The sequence below is a fragment of the Pleurodeles waltl genome, chromosome 6 (genome assembly GCF_031143425.1).
Source record: "Pleurodeles waltl isolate 20211129_DDA chromosome 6, aPleWal1.hap1.20221129, whole genome shotgun sequence".
Classification (NCBI taxonomy): Eukaryota; Metazoa; Chordata; class Amphibia; order Caudata; family Salamandridae; genus Pleurodeles; species Pleurodeles waltl.
The window spans coordinates 887,359,580-887,380,358 of record NC_090445.1 but is presented as its reverse complement, the minus strand read 5'-3'; the positions used below and the strand labels follow the sequence as shown (position 1 = coordinate 887,380,358).

Here is a 20,779-nt window from a genome sequence, read left to right as displayed (position 1 = left end):
CAGTGCCATAGAGTGCAGTGGCGTTGACTGGTGCACAGAAGAGTTGCACAGAGTGGTGCAGAGTCAAGTATAGAACCATGAAGTGCATTGGCACACAGTGGAGCAACAGAGTGGAGTAGTGCAGAGTGGCGTAGAGTCCAGTGGTGGAGAGCGCAGTGTTGCAGAGTAGTGTCAGAGTGCAAAGGTGTACAATGGAGTAGAGTGGCGTAGAGAGCAGTGGCATACAGTACAGTGATGCAGAGTAGAGTGCAGTGGTGTAGAGAGCAGTTGTGTAGTGCACTAGTATAAAGTGCAGTGGCGTAGAGTGTAGATTGTTTCAGAGTAGTGTGAAATGGCAGAGTGGAGTGGTGCAGGATGGAGTGCAATTGCGTAGAGTGGCAGAGTGTAATGGCATGGAGAAAAGTGGTGTAGTGTGTCATGGCATAGAGTGCAGTGTTGAAGAGTAAATTAGAGTGGTGTATAGTGGATTGGTGTAGAGTGCAGGGGTGTAGTGTCGAGTATCACAGAGAAAAGTGCATTGGCATCAAGTGCAGTGTCAGAGTAGCAAAAAGTACAGTGGCAAAAAGTACAGTGGCGCAGAGCAGACCGGTGTGGCCTGGACTGAAGTGAAGAGTGTAGTGGCAAAAAGTGCAGCGATGAAGAGTGCAGTGGTGTAGAGTAGAGTGGCGAAGAGGGGAAAAGGTCCTTCACAACGCATCCTTAAGGACGCAGACGTTTCCCACGCAAGCGTAACCACGCTTGCTTGAACAACGCATGGCTTTTTCTTGCCTTAACCACGCATGTTCTGAACTCTGCATATGCATGGTTAAGGCAAGGAAAAAGCCATGCAGTGTTCGGCGGAAGACACAGTTAGGTAAGTGGGACTGGGGGGAGGGGTGGGGATGGATTAAGGGATTGGTGGGGGGCGGGCTATTATTATTATTATTTATATATTTTTTTTTTCAAGGAGTGGGGTATTTGGGTATTTTTTTAAGGGAATAGGGTGGGGGGGTTTGGATACTTTTTTTCTATTTAGGGCTTAGGGTGAGGGATGGGGTAGTTTATTTTTAAAGGGGTGGGGGAAGGATCGGGAGAGAACACCGTGAGGTAAGTGGGGTTGAGGCAGGGATGGTGGGTTGTTTTTAGTGGTGGGGTAGATTTAGGGGTTAGGGTGGGTGGGGGGTGTCGAGGTACTTTAGTTTTTAGGGGAAGGGGCAGGGTGGGTTCGGGTTTTTTTTTTTTCCTAGGGCTCAGGGTGGGTGGGGTTCGGGATAGATTTGTTTTATGGGGCAGAGGTAGAGGGAGTCAGGATAGTTTTTTTTTTAGGGCTTAGGGTGGGTGGGGGATAGGGGTAGTTTACTTATTAGGGGGATGTTTTTAGGCCTCAGGGCGGGTGTTGGGTAGTTTAGTTCTTAGGGGTAGGTTTTTTTATTTTTTTTATTTAGGGCTCAGGGCGGGTGGGCGTCTGGCAGTTTACTTTTAAGGTGCATGAGTGAGGGGTCGCTGTAGGTTTTCTTTTAGGGCTCAGAGTGGGTAGGGGTGTCAGGGTAGTTTAGTTTATAGGGGCGGAGTGGGGGATTAGGATAGTATTTTTTTTTAGGGCTCGGAGGGGGTGGGGGAGGTCGAGGTCGGTTAGGTATTAGGGGTGGGGGTAGTCTGGGCCACGGGGGGGGGGGGGAAGGTTGCATGACAGAATCACGCATGCCATTTTGCATGGGTTTCCACACATGCCTTTACTAGGCATGCTTCTACAACAAAATTTGTGGTACAGGCATGGTTGAAACTACGTGGTCGCGGTTCCAACCGCATTGTTAAGGCATGTGTTTTTCCGGCATGCGTGGTTCCATCATACAACCGGCGAAGAATGCACTCGCACAGAGTAGAGTGGTACAGGCTAGAGTAGAGAGGCACAGTGTGAAGTAGCATAGAAAGCAGTGGAGTAGATTTGAGTGCTGCAGAATGTAGTGGCATGGAGTGGTGTAAAGTGGAGTGGTGCAGAGTAGAGAGCAGTGGGATGAAGTGATGAGGAGTAGCGTGGAGTGGTGTAAAGTGGAGTATTCCTAGAGTGGCAGCACACTGCCATTACAGACAATACATTTTCAAATGAAATGAGCAATTACATTTGCACAGACATAAAGTTAAGGGAATAAAACTATACAGTGCACAGAAACAAAGGGTGGAAGTTGCATCACCTAGTCTAATTATTTGTTTTGATCATATATAAGTATTAGGTTCCAAGACACTTCAGAAATACCAAAAATGTGATTTATTTGTGTTCATAATTCTGATATATTCTGGAATACTTGCACAGTTCATTTAAATGTTGTTGTGCACTTCTTTCCTACCTCCAGTATGCAGCAAGACTGTCAGATAAATACTCTCACTGAGAAGTCAGAGAAAGAAAAGTACACACGTATTCTCGGAAGACAGCACCTGACATTTGACCTCAGTCTTTGAATGCACAGCAAATGTGATGAGATAAGAACACGATTTACAGGCCTGTTTACAGAAATGGGGCACTGAAGGATACTGTGAATAAGGTTTGACAGACTAACTTCGTAACATTAAACATGCACAAGTCATTATTCTCCACTGCACCAACCAGATTTCAATTCTGTGGCTCTCTGGTTACGGACACAGACCTCTGGAATGGATTAACTAACAGAGGTTTCATAATCTACAATAGTGCATTACTTTATATGTAGTTACTTGAAGGTAAAATACTGAAAAAAAGTAAGAGAATATTTATTTTTTTTATCCATGCCTTTGAACCCGTCCCCATGCTCATTCCACCCCAAACCCATTTCATTAAGCATTGCAGTACCAATACTTTTTCAAAGCACTTTGACCCCAGAGTCCAACAGATTCCTATGGTACACCCCTAGCTTCTGTACCCTAGGCCCCCAATGCAGTGTGTTAACACTGGGGGCCAAGGGTACAGAAGCTAGGGGTAACGAGCAGTTTCAGTGGAGGCTGTGGGCTCTCTGCTTCAAATTATCATATGTAAAGGATTACCTTTTGCCAGAGTTGTGTGATAGATGTGAGAAAGAGCTGAGGTCAAAGGCTGCACAGGTTAACACTACCACCCCTAGATACCACACTTGGCTGTCCAAGAGAAACAAAGCTACACTCGGACTGCTAACTTCACAAATACGACAAGAGACAGCAAGCAAGAGATCAAAAGCATTTACTTTTAAATGATCTGTTTGCACGTGTGCTTACACTAATAATGACCAGTTGTATAACAAAAGAAGACTTGAAAACAATTATTTCCTATTTGGCACTGATAATTACTATCGATTTCCACTATACCCATTTTATCAACCTAATATGAGTAAACAACTAAGTTAAAATTGGTACGATTTAAAGTTATGACTTTGCAGGCTACAAGCAGCTGTTTACAGCAGGAGCATAATCCACAGAGTTACTGACCATGACTAGAATCTATAAAGTGCAAGCTACTGAACCATCTCAATAAAACACAATTTAACCCCACCGAACTGTCTTACCAATATATACCTGTGGGTTACACATTGCATTATCTAAGAAACACATTAACCCATCAAGTTATTTTCTAACAACTTAAAAAGGTGACCAACAGATTACACATAGATCTCTGCAGTAAGTACAGTCTGCAGTAAGTACAGACAGTTAAGGTATGTTACCAGTATTGTACCATGAAACTCTATAGTTACATGTATCTCTGCAACCAATGAAATAACCCCCAAGCTACCTTAACATGCAGCCTATTTGTGGCCAATGAAGGAATCCAGACCAGACACAGTTGGTAAAAATAATGCAATTGTGTTTCTAGACAAGAAGTGGACTCTGCCTCCTTTCTGTCCATTGCCAGTGCTGTGTTTGTACTTAGCAAACGAGCACTGGCTAAGCCAATATGTCCCACATATGAGAGCAAGAGTATCTGTCAATGTTTTGTGGCCATTTTTAAAAAAGTGTGCCTGCTATGCAGCATGGCTAAAAGTAATTTAAAAAAGGCCCAACGAAACGGCCAGTGCTGGCAACATCATAGCACATTTTTTATTTATTGAAACACAGGGGCAGGAGGCAACATGGAGGACAGGAGGCAAAAACGGATGTCACTAAACAAGAACACAGGTGGGAGAGGAATAACAAAAAGCTATGTTGCGACCAGTACTGATGGTGTTGTAGCATTTATTCCCCGATTGCTCCCCGAGGTAACACGGAGGGAGGTAAGCAACACAGATAGAGGGATGGGGTAACATAGGAGAGAGCTGAAGCCAACACAGAGGGAGTAAGGGACAGGATAGAGAGGGGGGGGAGGAGAAAAGAAAGAGAAAGAGAAAGAGAAAGAGAAAGAGAAAGAGAAAGAGAAAGAGAAAGAGAAAGAGAAAGAGAAAGAGAAAGAGAAAGAGAAAGAGAAAGAGAAAGAGAGAGAGAGAGAGAGACACACACACACACACTATGGCAGGCAATATGGAAGGAGGAAAGGAAGTGAGCAAGGAAGAGGGAGAAAGAGATGTAGGGAATATGGAGGGAGGCAAGGACCTGAATGTGGGAGCACATGGAAAATGGAAGGCGTACCAAAAGGTCAAGTGGCAAGCAGACAACAGATTCTGGGGACAAGCACACAGACAACAGAGGTTGGAATGGATACGCTGGGTGCAAGCAGATGGACAAGGAAAGGTGACCAGAAGGAGCTGGGGCAAGAAGATGGACAACAGAGGTTTGCCCTCTGGAAGGAACACAGAAGGGGAAAAGTACTTGAGGCAGACAGCTGAGAACCACACCCTCTCGTAGAGTGCTTAAAACGAAAATAAAAACAGTTCTAAATTAATTATGCTTTTAGAGACGATAGTTGGATGAATTTAAAGTCAAAAACATCCATTCCAGTCTTGCAGGCAGTATAGTATATGGTGATTTTCATGAATTCACAGTGTTTATGGCCCATTTACTCGATGGTCTCCAGAACCTTTTATAGCGCATAAGATCACTGCAGATTAAACGGCCGGCCAGACTGTGACACTCTTTTATGGTTCAAATCCGATTTTTAATTGAGTTTAAGGGACAATATTTAACAATACAATACACCCATGCCTACATCCAGGGTAGTGAAAACATACAGATGTGCAACAGAGGGGGTGTAGTGGTGAAGACAGACCCTTTGGGGGTTCAACAACAGGGAAGGGTCGACATCCACTGGATAGCAAGATATAAGGTAGTCATGGGTGTGGGTGGCCCGCACAGTTCAATGAGGAGGAGCAGATCCCCAGTGGAGTCTTGGTCTGATGGAGTGAGGCGGAGTACTCTCAGGTCATGTGAGTTCTCAAAATTCCTGAGATAGGTAGCGTAATAATGTACCGGGTCCCTCATGTGGGTCTACCATCAGCAAATTCATCAGGTTCTAAAGGACAGAAGACATGTAACACAACACTGCATGTAATACCATAGTTTCATCAGTCTGTGTTACCCACTATTGATCTAGCCATAATCATGATGCCATGTGGCATTACTGGTAATTTAAAAAAAACGTCATATTGCAACATATGACACTCTTTCATAGAAGTGTTTGCTCCTACTTATTACCTTGAAAATGGTTTGCTCTTGCTGCAGCCTTGTATGTTTGGTCCAAGATTTGCACTTTCACGTAACCAGTTGGCTGGCGGCAACTTTAAATCAGTCTTTTCTTGAAGAAGAGCAAATGCTGGAGCAGGAGGTGCCGAGGAGTACTTCACCACAGCAGTACTCTTCACTTCATTGCCTCCAGGAAACAACATGGATTCCTGTTATGTAGAGAAGAAAATAAGTACATAAATATTCACCATACATAAAAGTGAATACTTTTTAATAAAATCAATACTTTATACTGCTAAATTGCAATGTTCACTAATTTAGCATATTACTTTTGCAAGAACATTTTAAACAATCTATCTGCACAGCAAAATGAAAGCACGCTTCTTGTCGGGGATGGAGATGCAAGCCTGTAGGCTGAAAAGAAAGGACAAAGTCCTCCAGCTCAATCAGACTCTTATATTATGTTAGTTACCTAACTCACATAAAAAAGAAAATCTTACCCGAAGCAATGCAGGACAATCAAAGAGAAACCTTATTTTAGGAGGAAACATAAAGATTGCATGATGCCATTAAGTAGACAGGTAGGTGCAAGCTTCACCACACATTACAGCCACGTGTAAGCAACTGAAGATGATTTCTGATGAAGGGCTGATTGACTCTTGCTGTTATCTACACCTAAGAGAAACCGATTACTGTCTTTCTACTCATCAGACCACAGGACATAAAGTAGGATTGATTATAACTTTATCTCTAAGAAGATGTCTGGAGGGATAATATCAGATTATTCACTTATAAAATGTGAGTGGAATGGCAAAGTAAATAAGTAAGGGTGTTTTTCAGAGCGCTCAAATGCCCCAGGGTGTTTTGGTGCTAGTATTCCCTAACAGAATAGTAAACTAGTGACAGGTTAGTCCCCGCACAAGGGAAACGGAGGATTATATCCGTTTACTCAGGGACCTTCTGAACAGGGAAGAAAAATCAATTGGGTAATCTGTAACTAATTTGCAGTAAATTACTACAAAAATACAAACTAACATACAGTTGGACATATTCAATGCTACATACAGAGGAACAGCAAAAGTGTTGGCTGTTAGAGAGTGAAGGGATGGAACATCTGCTGGGGAAAGGTTGTTGAAAGGGTTAGAAGAAGTAAAACACAAGAATTAGAGATCACCCTCCTGGACTCGGGAAAGGGCAACGGCGACAATCAAAGGCCTAATCTAAGTACAAAGAACAAAAAGCAGAATATACCCATATCTGCTAAAAAACTGTTTTTTTTAAAAATCCAATAAAACGGACAAACTGCTTACAATGCAACTTAGGACAAAACAAACTATGACATAAATAGAAAACAGCTCACTCCTAAAGGAGATGAACAAGGGAAGAGTTCCCTCTTGGCATTATTGTTTGGTAAACTATACACAGCTGAGCTGAGTAAAAAAGGACGACATAGAGAACTACCTCTAAAACTTACTAAGCCCACCCATTACCCAAGAATGGGGAGAAGAGCTAGGCAACTATCAAACCACAATAGATCTCCCTGCTACTGAAACAAGCCATAATAAGACACTGGGCCACAATGAGCTCTCAAATGTTTCTTTTATAGGGAATTTACAGCTCACTTTTCAGCCCACACAGCAACTTGTTTAACCCCCTTCAGTGAGAAAACAGAAGAAAGTCTCAATGTGTGAGGAGAAGACTGAATTAACATTCAAACCTGGGAAAGACCCTGAGGATTGCAAGCCCTGCGGGCCCATAGCATTACTCGAATATAGACATAACAACTGACACTAAAGTCTTTGCAAACAGACTTCACAAAATCATTCCCACATTCGGAGAGGCAGACTATGTGGGGTTTTTAATAGACAACTAACACTCAGAGGATATCAACAGGTAGCTCACTTCATGGAGAAAGTGAAGCAGAAATGGATCGTGACCATCCAAGTGTCTCTTGATGCGGAGAGGGCATTTGATGGGTAGAGGTGTGGTTTACTGCCCACAGTGTTGGGAACAATAGTCTTGGATCCAAAAATTACAGGGTGGAATTTGGCCACCAATCTTTCCCCAACAGCCAGGGTCACAGACAATAAGGTCAGTTCTGAACAGTATCATCTTCAGGAGAAGCACATGAAAGGGATGCCGTCTGTCCCCCATTTTGTTTCCAATGGCCATAAAGCCCATGTCCTCCTCACTGTAGCTGAAGCAGAGTCTTCTTTGCAAGCATTAATGAAAGTGCTGGATAAATTTGAAAAGCTATCTGGCTTTAAAATAAGCAAAGACAAATCTGAAATCCTTTGGAGAAAATATAGATGCTAAAGGGGCAGTGTCAGATGAAATGGGCAGAAAAATCCAAGCTCAACAGCAAAGTGGACTAAAAGTAACTGCCATCCCTAAGATCGCAGACATGGGCAGACCTGACAAATTTGATCAAACTATACATTTCATGGGAGGGACGGATCAGTGTAAAATTAACATGCAGGCACGATTATTATAACACGCCTAGGCACTGCCTAGTATCGTCCCTTTGTTAAAATTGAAAAACATCCAGAAGAGGATAATGTATTTTACCTGGGCAGACAAGAGAGTGAGGCACCCCAAAAATACTGATGGCCCCATGAGAGAAAGGAGGCCTAATGTGCCACGATATAGTAAAATATTACTACATAGCTCATCTGCCATTATAATTGATGGTCAGTAAGTAAATCAGAGAAATATTGGCTTTATATTCAGCAAGCCCAAGCGGGATGCCCTCTATGACATACCCCATTGGCTACACAAGGAATCACACCCCAAGAACTTATATAGGATTGACATACTCAGAACCCTGCCTGAAGTCTGGGAGAAGTTAGCAGTTGGGGAAGGACTAACCGCTTTCCCCTCCCCATTTACACCTATTCACCGAAGCCTACACATCACACCTTCAATGGAGAGAAATAGATTTGAGACATGGAAGCTAGGGAAATGCCTCACTTTAAGAGACATTAAAGAGCAAATCAAGTCTTTAATGGAATGCAACACAACCTTTGGTATCCCTGAACAAGATAGGGTCCAATACGCTCCACTGACACACTGGGTCATGCATCCCACTATTGAAGCAACCGCAACAAGACACTTTACCCCACTGGAAAAATTCTTAAGCTCCTCTAAATCCACAAATGTTCTTATCACAACAGTATATACTGTTCTGAACAACACTGGGACACAAGGTAAATGGAACTACTAGACAAATGGAGAACTGGAATGGGGAAGGGAGATACTGAAAGACTGGGAAGAGGGCTGGAGAAGAATAGCCAAAGGCTTCAGGAGCCTGCAAGACAGGGAATCAGAATACAAAGTAATGATGAGATGGCAATTTAGAACCCAGAGACTGCAACAGATTAATCCAAGTATGTCAGACCAATGCCAGAGATGTAGGGAAGGAATACAGTGGATGATGCATATCTGGTGGGAATGCACACAAATCTAAGCGCACTAAAAAAAGATACTAAGGCAAAGACAAATTCATGGGACTGATGATTGACCGCAATGGTGAAAGCGTTCTACTATAGGCTGAGATGAAGCGATGTTCCTGGGGAATGGAAATACAATCAATCCCATTTATCACCTGCTAGGAGTAGCAAGAAGACTAATTGCTGTATATTGGAAAACCTAAAGCTTTGTTGTGTGTAATGTAATAAAATATCTACTTATCCATGGGACAGGTTGCTTCTTAAATTTACTTGTCTCTTTGGAGCCATGTAGTGCGGCGACACATTTATGGCAGCAATCTCATTATGTAAGAGCTCTGATAATAGCCTCTCTGATTATGCCAGGGCTACTACTGTAGATGGGCTTGAACACTTGCAGTTTAAATCCCTACAACTTTACTTTGCCACAGTTCCGCAGATCTACATACTGGAGCTGGATGAAGCAATAAGCAGCAGTTCCAGGGCTGGAATGCCTTAGAGTCTGCAAACCTAATAACTTTCATGTTTTCAGGATTTTCACCAGTTCTTCTCTAATCTGTTCCTATAATGAGTTAGGTTGGAAATTTACTCCTGACAATGGCAGAAGTAGAAGTTCTTCCAGGGTTGGGAAAAAGTGAACTTGTAAACCCTCAATAGATTTTCACATGTGCAAATCTACACATGTATATTTGCCCATGCTAAAATACAGGTCACAAATTTTTTCTTGGAGTACGATTTCCTGGTCTATTTCTGTAAGTTCTTGTGAATTCATGAAAGCCACCAATTCAAAGACATATACCAATGGTGCACTTTTCTTTAAGAATTGGGTCCCTACTTAGGCTGGCGTTAACAAAAATATTTTGTTTTTATTAAACTTCTATTTATCTCTCCATCTATCTATCGGCTGGCTTCACTGTGAGTGATCTCATGCCGCTCTTTCACAAGGAGCATATTGGCACACAAAGTAGTTTTGTTCTGTTTCAGGAACTACTGTAGCAATCAGTGGCGTAACGACACTGGAGGGGGGGCCCCTTGCAAAGAACATGGAGGACCCTCTCCCCCCTCCTGACTCACTCGGGCAGGTGCTGTGCTGAGGGGGCCCCCTGGAGGGGACTGCGGGCCTTTGAGACCAAAAGTTGTTTTTTTCCCTTTTGCCAGTGTGTTTACAGTGGTGAGGGCCTGGCAGCTCCCGCCAACAATATATTGTTACAAAGACTTACAAGAAATATCCGATTGGTTGGCTTTACCAGTGCTTGTTTATTTTCATGCTTCCCATGAAAATGGTTACACTGATTTTACATTAGGAATGTGTTTTGAAAATACTAGCATGCATCACCACATTGTACTAAATGACGCTAAATGATGCTTTGAAAAAATAGAACCTAAAATTTCATAGTAGCCAAAAGTTTTTTTTCCTACAGGCATTTTTTTGGAGCATTTTATTTTGAAAGCAGAGAATAATCACTCTTTTTCACAAGCTTCTGCAAACATTTGCATTTAATCAGAGAGCATTTTGGGAGCACTAAATTTAGCTTCATATTGTTAAACTTTTCAAACGTGTGTACATTTTTTTTTTTTTACTGGAACCACCGTCAGTGGCGGAGTGTGACCTCAAAATGTCATTTACAGCACTAGCCCTAATAATGAAGGCTTTTCATTAATGAACCATGAATACAAGTGCGAACAGCATTAACCTTCGGGCAAACAGATTACCTCAACTGCAGATAGTTCCCTTCTCTGTAAACTGGCAGCCAAAAGGTTTGTGATGCAGGGGGATGGGCCTACTTGTCCCAAGGTCAAAATAAACACTAAAACGTGTTGCCCTTGACCCCAAACAATATGTCCCGGCCGATAAGAATTCCACATCCCTGCAGCATACAAAGCGTGACGGATGGCTTGCAGTTCAGGCTGGACTGTTCCCACAGGAGCATGGTCAAGACTGATTTGAATATAGCGGGGTCAAAACTGAAGTAGCACAGTGCACAAAATAACAATGGATGGGGATGCAGCCCTGGGTAATTACCAATAACTGAGATTATTTCAAGCATCCCATTCATCACTTTTTGTGTGTTGCCCTAAAGGGACGGGTATGCACAGATGTGGGTCCCATGCACAATGAGTCATTGGAACCAAGCTATAGCTGGCTGATCAGCTCTAAGTAAGACGAATCTGGTCCTGGGTTGCTTGTGTTCCGGTTCAGGCAGTACCAAGCTTAGCAGTTTGGACTGTTCCCCCTGGAGCTGGGCCTTGACTGATTTGCACATAGCTTGGTCCGAACAAAAGTGACACGGTGTGCAAATTAACTATGGATTGAGATGTGGCCCGAGAAAACAGCAATGGTTGAGATTTATTTGGGCATTCGATCCTTCACTTTTTTGTATGCTTTAGCATAATGGAAAACAGCCCATAGACATGTTTTGGGAGCTGACAAGCCCTCACCACTGAAACAAACATTGGCAAATAGCAAAAGTTTTTTCTGGTCTCTATAAACACACATAAACACAGTAGTTCTTGGCACTGAACAAAATTACTTGTGTGCCAATATGCTTTTTATGAATGAGCAGATTGCTATCACTCACTGTGAAACCAGCCAATTGACGGATAGAGATAGAGAGAGCGCGCAAGAGACAGAGACAGATAATTTTAATAAAACAAAAAGGTCTTGGTTAAGGGCCTGATTCTTCAAGAAAGTCACAAAAGGGTATGTCTTTCCATTAGTGCAGATTAACACATTTCATCACCTCAAATGAATTTACAGAAGTAGACCAGAAAATCGTACTACTAGAAAGTATTTGTGGACTGTATGTTAGCAAAAGCAAATATGCATGTGTAGATTTACTCATGTGAAGTCTATTGAGCGTTTACAAGTTCACTTTCCCTCCAATCACTTTTTACCCAACCATGGAAGAAGCATTACTTCTGCCTTTGTCAGGAGTAAATTTCGAAACATGCAAGTTAGTAGGTTTGCACAGACTCAAAAGGGCATTCCAACCTTTGAACTACTCCTTATCGCTACCTCTGATCCCAGTATGTAGATCTGCAGAAAGGTGGCAAAATAACAGCATTTCTAGTATTAAAGCCCTACTATTGAATTGTAATTGTAATAGTATTTATATAACGCGTACTACCCCTGACAAGGCGTCAAAGCACTTTTCGGCGAGTAGCACACTACTCCGGAACCCAATAAGAATTAGTGATGAATTAGTATTTGGAAATACAAGTACAGTTTTAGTATTATTAGGAGTTAATTTGAGCCGCGGATATGAGAGTTTGTTAGTTAGATTGACTGGAGTAATGGAGGGGTGGAGGAGGAAAGAAATCCAGAAGTGTTAATTGGGAGTATATCCCTCATTTACTCATCCCAAAGGCTTGGGATGAGTAAAGGGGGATGGAGGAGGAAAGAGTCTGTGGAAGGGTTAGGGAGAACATAGTAGCAGGGTGAGATAAATGAGGGGGAATTTAGTAGGGTTGTTTGGGAGGTCATGGTAGTAGAATGAGGTTTGGTGAGTTAGATGTGGAAGAGGAGGGAAGAGCTCATGCAGAGTTATTTATGAGATGAAAGTAGTAGAATGGATTTGGGATGAGTCAGAGTGGGAATGGAGGATAGTCTGATAGAGACACAACATATGATGATGGGTAGATAAGTGTGATAAGATGAGAGCAGGGATTCATAGATATCGAGTATAACAACCCACCCAGGAGCCATGCAATGACCCACGAACATGCCAAGCACAGAAACAACATATATATATATAAAAATAATATACACACATACACACACACATATATATGTACTTACAATACATAATTAGAACCATGGGTAAATATACTTAGTCAAACAGGTTTAAAGAGTGTGTGTGTATTATATTGTTATGACATAGTAGCAATACATAGCAATACATATAGTAGCAATACATATTTTCTAAAGAACTATACATTGTTATGACATAGTAGCAATACATATTTTCTAAAGAACTATACATAACTAAAAATAGACACATAATCAGAAAAAATATTTATCAACATAGGCATATGCAGTCCATAGTTGTTTGAATATGGTAGTTATGAAGGAAAGAGCCAACTCTTGAGTGGTTTTCTGAAGACAAGAAAGTTATCTGTGGCTCTTATAGTTGGGGGTAATGAATTCCATAGTTTGGCTGCTTGAACGGAGAAGGATGTACCACCCATAGTCTTTTTCTTGTATGGTAGTGTTCTAAGGCGGGGTGCCAATCTTGAGCGGAGGTTTCTTTGTTGGATGTATTTGGTTATTTTGTTTCTGATAAAAAGCGGTCCTGTTCCATGTATAGCTTTGTGGGTCATACAAAGCAGCTTGAAAGTGCATCTTCTGGCAACGGGTAACCAGTGTAGTGCTCTCAAGGAAGGGGAGATGTGGCCTTGCGGCTTTACATGTAATAGTAGCCTGGCTGCAGAGTTCTGAATACGTTGTAGTTTTTTCATAATAGATAGAGATGATCCATGATAGAGACCATTGGCATAATCCAGTTTGGATAGTACAAGCGAGATAGTAGCTTGCACCTTGTGTGGAAATCCCAGGTGGGGGAAGATGCGTCGTAAAGTATTCAAGGTGATGAAGCTTGTTCATGCTAATTTGTCCACTTGGGCATTCATAGTTAACTTGGGAGTCCATGGTGATTCCAAGGTTTTTAACTTCCTTGGATAATTGAGGTGGTGGTCCGAGATCGTCAGGCGAGACACACAGAGGGTCATACCTTTTCCAGTCACCACATATGAGTATTTCTGTTTTGGAGGTATTTAGTTTGAGATGGCTCTAGGTCATCCACTGATCAACGGCTCTGAGGCAACTGAAGATTTCTGAGTTTTCAATGTTTTTGGGGCATTCTAATTTAAGTAGTATGTGTGTGTCATCTGCATAGTTGTAGCATGTGAGATGGAAATCATTGATCAGTTCTGGTAATGATATCATGTAGATGTTGAAAAGCAAAGGTGAGATGATTGATCTTTTGTGAGGTAGGGTTTGGACGAGAAGGGGGGCGAGTAGATGATATTAGATCTTTTTTGAAGATAGGAAGTAATCCAGTCGAGAACAGTCCCTTGTATGCCGGCTTCGTGGAGTCTTTGAATTAGGGTGTTGTACTGCCATTTGATGGAGTTTGTTTTGACCAATGACTTTGTGTTTCACCACTGCGCATATTAGTTGCTCAATGTTCACCAGTAGCACATGGTATGTTTTGTTCAGTTGAGCCGCCTATGGGCTTTGACATGGCATTAGCCATTACTTTCTGTATTCAGTTTAGCCGCCTATGGGCTTTGACATTGCATTAGCCATTACATTCTGTATTCTGCCTATTGGCTTTGACATGCTGTATCCAGTCTAGCCGCCTATTGGCTTTGACATTGCATGCCTATTGGCTTTGACATGATGTATTCAATTTAGCTGCCTATTGACTTTGACATGCTATTAGATATTCTGCCTATTGGCTTTGACATGATATTATATATTGCATTTTATATTCAGCTTAACTGCCTATTGGCTTTGACATGATATTATACATTACATTTTGTATTCAGCTCCGCTGCCTATTGGCTTTGACATGATATTATACATTGCATTTTATATTCAGCTCAGCTGCCTATTGGCTTTGACATGATATTATACATTGCATTTTGTATTCAGCTCAGCTGCCTATGGGCTTTGACATGATATAAGACATTGCATTTTGTATTCAGCTTAGATGCCTATTGGCTTTGACATGACACTAGACATTGCATTTGATATTTAGGTTAGCTGCCTATTGCCTTTAACATGACATTGCATTTGATATCTAGGTTAGCTGCCTATTGCCTTTAACATGACATTGCATTTGATATCTAGGTTAGCTGCCTATTGCCTTTAACGTAGAGTTAGACATTGCAGTTGAGAATCCAAGCTGTATTTTTCCAAGCTGTGTTTTTGCACAAGAGAACCAAGATGTTTTACTCACAGTAGACTAGACATGATAAGAGAGAGTACATGGGTGTTGTTCTCTCTGCTTGAGCTTGGGAACAGGAGTAGTCTTGGAGACCTGGCCAGTCTCCAAAAGGCTTGCTCAGTTTCCCAGGTCTGAGAGGAGGGGGCACACCTTTGTAACGAATGTAACAGGCTGCAGAGAGTCAGATTCGAATCTGCCGGACCTCGTGCTGGAGCTTGGCGCAGGCTGCCAGCAATCCCGTGTGGGTAGATGAATCTCTCTTTCTCGCGGCTGACAGGGGTCATCAGCTTGCAGACCTTAGAAAGATGAAGCTGTAGATAGTTCCCACACGGTGAAGTATTTGTTTTGCTTTGCATTCAATATCTTATAAATATAACCTGCTGTGTATATTGCAAACTGATATATTTTGTTTGATTAACGCGGACTTGAAAGCTACTAATTCGTCATTCATAAATATTGTGGTTGGGAAGAATTAACAACAATAAAAGTCTTCTTTGACCTCAGAAGTGCATTTCTGTTGTGTTATGTTAGTGCTTAGAAACTAGATAAGAGGAAAGCACTACAGGTGTCATGGTCAACCGTATCAAAGGCAGCCAAGAGGTCTAAGAGAAGTAGTGCAGCAACTCCATTGCGGTTAACTGTGTTTTTAAGATCATCCCAGATTGCTATGAGTGCCGATTCAGTGCTTCTTCCTGGGCGGAATCCAGTTTGGAAGTCTGAAAGTATAGAATTGTCTTCAATGAATTGTGACATCTGGGTGAATGCTGCTCTTTCTATCAATTTGCCCAGGAAAGGTCCATTTGTGATTGGTCTGTAGTTGTCGGGGTCTTGTGGGTCTAGGTTTTTTTTTTTTAATAACAGTTGTATGTATGCCTTTTTCAGGTCTACATAAAAAAAGCCTGTAGTTAAAGAGTTGTTGATGATTCTTCTTACAGGTATGGTAGCAGAAGTAGATAGAAGAATGTTCTTGAAGATTTGTGGTGGGCAAGGGTCAGAAGGGCAACCAGAAGGTCTGCTTGCTTTGACCAAATCCATAAATTCACCTTGGGATATTTGTTGGAAGGACTGTAGAGGTTGGGTTGGTTTTATCTTAGAGGGTATTTCAGGAAAGGGGTTGGTGCTGATGGTTATAGTATTACCTCTAGCATAACTTGAAATGCTTTTGTCAGAGCTCTTATATAATGAGATTACTACCAGTATTTGTTGTCGCACTACACGGCACACAAAAGGACAAGTATGTTTTTTTACAGGACCAGAAGATTTATGAAGCATCCTGTCCCATGGACAAGTAGATATTTTAATATTTAATAAATTCCACACCGCTGGAGGTCACTGGGGAGTAGGACATGGTGGTGGGGGGCATGTTAATGATCTGTCTTTGGAATATGGGGTTCAAATGATGACCCATGTGGTTGTAAAAAGAAAGCAATTAATAGGAGAGATTATACTGATGGAATTAGTATGCTATGGCCCATCGAGGCACTTGTTTGTAAAAAAAAATTCACATAAACAATAAAATGTTTGGTGCTAAATGTATCCAACCCAGGGCAGGAGCTTTCATTGGGCACAGTAAAGCTAAATGCCAGTGTGAAAATAATGAGAAAGGCGGTAAAAGGGCATTTTCAGGTGCATCTCATCAGACAAATTTCTATTTTACTGAAGCAGTGAAAATCTGTGCACCGTTCCCAATCCAACCTCAAACACAAGTACAGTTTTCAGTTCCAGCTTTTTGGAGAGTTGCGCATTGATGGACATTTCACGTCTTATGGTGGCTGTTTACATGTTAGGTTGTTGTTTTGGTGAAAAATTTTGCTGGTTTAAAAACTATGTGAGCAATGTGGCTTGTCCATCAAGGGGTGCATGGGTGTTTGAAGAAGGTTTCTTCAGTAGAATGTTCGCAAGGGTGATGCTGTTGTAAAATGATTTGTTGGCTTTGTATGTGGCTACTTTTGTTTGATTACCTTAGTGATTTTTTTTTTTTTTGCTTGAACTCCCCCCTAACACGCCCCCCATCAACATGCCAGCCTCCCCACCTGTTGTTGTACTGTGCCACTGGATAACAGGAAAAGAAGTAGTTTGGGAAACTGTAAGTGTTTATGGATTTAACAGAATATAACTTCTAACAATCTAATTATTCTCAAGTCTTGACCAATTTAGTATGCTGCTTGTCAGAATTGGTTGAGAGGATGAGTGTCAGTTGAAATAAGCAGGTGATTCATCAATTCAAGGAGTATTATGCGGATGTTTGATATGGTCACTATTTATTTTGTATGACAAAAACAACTATTACACAAACCTTTCTACAGCAAAAATACAATCCAGTTTACATAGGTCTACTCATTATTATCACATATCAAAAACTAGGATACATTAATTAATTATGTAACTTAGAACTACCCCTTCAACTGTGGTCCTCAGTGCATGATTTGTATTAATTATGACATAGAAAAAGTGTTGCGAACAATGTCCCACTCAGACTCTTTCCCCTTTCGAACCTAGTTCTTTATACGAGATATGGTATATATATATTGCATTTATAAAGCCCAGAAATGTACCATTGGGCATCTAGGCACTACTGAATACAAAAATGGCAATAGAATAAATATCATTAATACCATATTGCTAAACAGGAAAAGACAGATTTCAGCGCTTCTCTAGACATCAATAAATTGAATTCTGATAGATGATTAAAGGTCCATCCACAGAGAAAGCCCTGATGCACAGCTTAGCTTATTTTGTTTTAGAAACATGAAGCAGAAGCTGTTCTTCAGTTTTTAAACAGTGCTGGGTGCAACACCATTTAGAATGTGTGGTGTAGGCATGCTGATACTGGGTGCACAAGACACATACACGGACTTGAACCAAGCCAGTTGTTTAACAGGGAGCCAATGTGAAGAGGGCACATGGGTAAGCTTAACATCAATCTAGGCAGCACTGTGGTCAGTTCAGTTTATGTAATGCTGCAAAGGGTAAGGAAAATGTCACTTACCCAGTGTACATCTGTTCGTGGCATTAGTCGCTGCAGATTCACATGCTGTGCACAGTCCGCCGCCTGGTGTTGGGCTCGGAGTGTTACAAGTTGTTTTTCTTCGAAGAAGTCTTTTCGAGTCACGAGACGAGGACTCCTTCCACCTCGGTTCCATTGCGCATGGGCGTTGACTCCATCTTAGATTGTTTTCCCCGCAGAGGGTGAGGTAGGAGTTGTGTATGCTAGTAATAGTGCCCATGCAATGAAAAGAATACGTATGTACCAAATGAAGGTTAAAGTAATATATTTACAAATGTACAAATGTTGAAGATATACTTCCAAACGGCTACAGGCTCCCGGGGAGGCGGGTGGGCGCATGTGAATCTGCAGCGACTAATGCCACGAACAGATGTACACTGGGTAAGTGACATTTTCCGTTCGGTGGCATGTGTAGCTGCAGATACACATGCTGTGCATAGACTAGTAAGCAGTTATCTCCCCAAAAGCGGTGGTTCAGCCTGTAGGAGTGGAAGTAGTTTGAAATAAAGTTCTTAGTACGGCTTGTCCTACTGTGGCTTGTTGTGCAGATAACACATCTACACAGTAGTGTTTAGTAAATGTATGAGGCGTAGACCATGTTGCTGCCTTACATATTTCGTTCATTGGAATATTTCCTAGAAAGGCCATAGTAGCACCTTTTTTTCTGGTTGAGTGTGCCTTTGGTGTAATAGGCAGCTCTCTCTTTGCTTTAAGATAGCAGGTTTGGATGCACCTAACTATCCATCTGGCAATACCTTGTTTTGAAATTGGATTTCCTGTATGAGGTTTTTGAAAGGCAATAAATAGTTGTTTTGTCTTTCTAATTACTTTTGTTCTGTCAATGTAGTACATTAGTGCTCTTTTGATGTCTAATGTATGTAGTGCTCTTTCAGCTATTGAATCTGGCTGTGGGAAGAACACTGGTAATTCTACTGTTTGATTTAAGTGGAATGGTGAGATAACCTTTGGTAAGAATTTTGGATTTGTTCTTAGAACTACTTTATTCTTGTGTATTTGAATAAATGGTTCTTGTATGGTAAACGCCTGTATTTCACTTACTCTTCTTAGAGATGTGATGGCAATGAGAAATGCAACTTTCCACGTTAAGTATTGCATTTCACAAGAATGCATGGGTTCGAAAGGTGGACCCATGAGCCTTGTTAAGACAATGTTGAGGTTCCATGAAGGAACAGGTGGTGTTCTTGGTGGTATAATTCTCTTTAGGCCTTCCATAAACGCTTTAATGACAGGTATTCTAAACAGGGAAGTTGAATGAGTAATCTGCAGGTAAGCAGAAATTGCGGCGAGATGTATCTTTATGGAAGAGAAAGCTAGATTGGATTTTTGCAAATGTAATAAATATCCTACTACATCTTTTGGAGACGCATGCAACGGATGAATTTGCTCATTATGGCAGTAATAAACAAATCTTTTCCATTTACTTGCATAGCAGTGTCTAGTGGAAGGTTTTCTAGCTTGTTTTATGACCTCCATACATTCTTGTGTGAGGTCTAAGTGTCCAAATTCTAGGATTTCAGGAGCCAAATTGCTAGATTCAGCGATGCTGGGTTTGGATGCCTGATCTGTTGTTTGTGTTGTGTTAACAGATCTGGTCTGTTGGGTAGTTTGACATGAGGTACTACTGACAGGTCTAGTAGTGTTGTATACCAAGGTTGTCTTGCCCATGTTGGTGCTATTAGTATGAGTTTGAGTTTGTTTTGACTCAATCTGTTTACTAGATATGGAAGGAGAGGGAGAGGGGGAAAAGCGTACGCAAATATCCCTGACCAATTCATCCATAGAGCATTGCCTTGGGAGTACCTGTGTGGGTACCTGGATGCGAAGTTTTGGCATTTTGCGTTTTCTTTTGTTGCAAAGAGATCTATTTGAGGTGTTCCCCAAATTTGAAAGTAAGTGTTCAGTATTTGGGGGTGAATTTCCCATTCGTGGATTTGTTGGTGATCCCGAGAGAGATTGTCTGCTAGTTGGTTCTGGATCCCTGGAATAAATTGTGCTATTAGGCGAATATGGTTGTGAATTGCCCAATGCCATATTTTTTGTGTTAGGAGACACAACTGTGTCAAGTGTGTGTCCCCCTGTTTGTTTAAATAATACATTGTGGTCATGTTGTCTGTTTTGACAAGAATGTATTTGTGGGTTATCATGGGTTGGAATGCTTTCAACGCTAGAAATACTGCTAACAGTTCTAAGTGATTTATGTGAAAATTTCTTTGATGTATGTCCCATTGTCCTTGGATGCTGTGTTGATTGAGGTGTGCTCCCCACCCTGTCATGGAAGCATCCGTTGTTATAACGTATGTTGGCACTGGGTCTTGGAAAGACCGCCCTTTGTTTAAATTTATACTGTTCCACCATAGAAGCGAGATGTATGTTTGGCGGTCTACCAACACCAGATCTAGAAGTTGACCCTGTGCCTGTGACCACTGTGATGCTAGGCACTGTTGTAAGGGCCGCATGTGCAATCTTGCGTTTGGGACAATGGCTATGCATGAAGACATCATGCCTAGTAGTTTTAGTATTATTTTGACTTGTACTCTTTGTTTTGGATACAAGGTTTGTATTACATTGTGAAATGTTTGTACTCTTTGTGGACTTGGAGTAGCAATCCCTTTTGCTGTGTTGATTGTTGCTCCTAAGTATTGCTGTGTTTGACACGGCTGCAGGTGTGACTTTGCGTAGTTGATTGAGAAACCTAGGTTGTGTAGGGTTTCTATGACATATTTTGTGTGTTGTGAACACCGTTTTAGCGTATTGGTTTTGATTAACCAATCGTCTAGGTATGGGAACACATGTATTTGCTGCCTCCTGATATGTGCAGCTAC

At 41.6% G+C, this 20,779-nt stretch overlaps 1 protein-coding gene across 2 annotated transcripts in view; it reads right to left on the bottom strand.

The window, feature by feature from the left end:
• The window catches only part of EDRF1 (erythroid differentiation regulatory factor 1), a 403,030-nt gene that overhangs the window by 370,037 nt on the left and 12,214 nt on the right, over positions 1 to 20,779 (bottom strand). For both annotated transcript variants that reach the window (XM_069239693.1, XM_069239694.1), the window contains exon 2: positions 5,545 to 5,741. In XM_069239693.1, the coding sequence (XP_069095794.1) occupies positions 5,545 to 5,741 (197 nt within the window). The remainder of the gene's footprint in view (positions 1 to 5,544; positions 5,742 to 20,779) is intronic.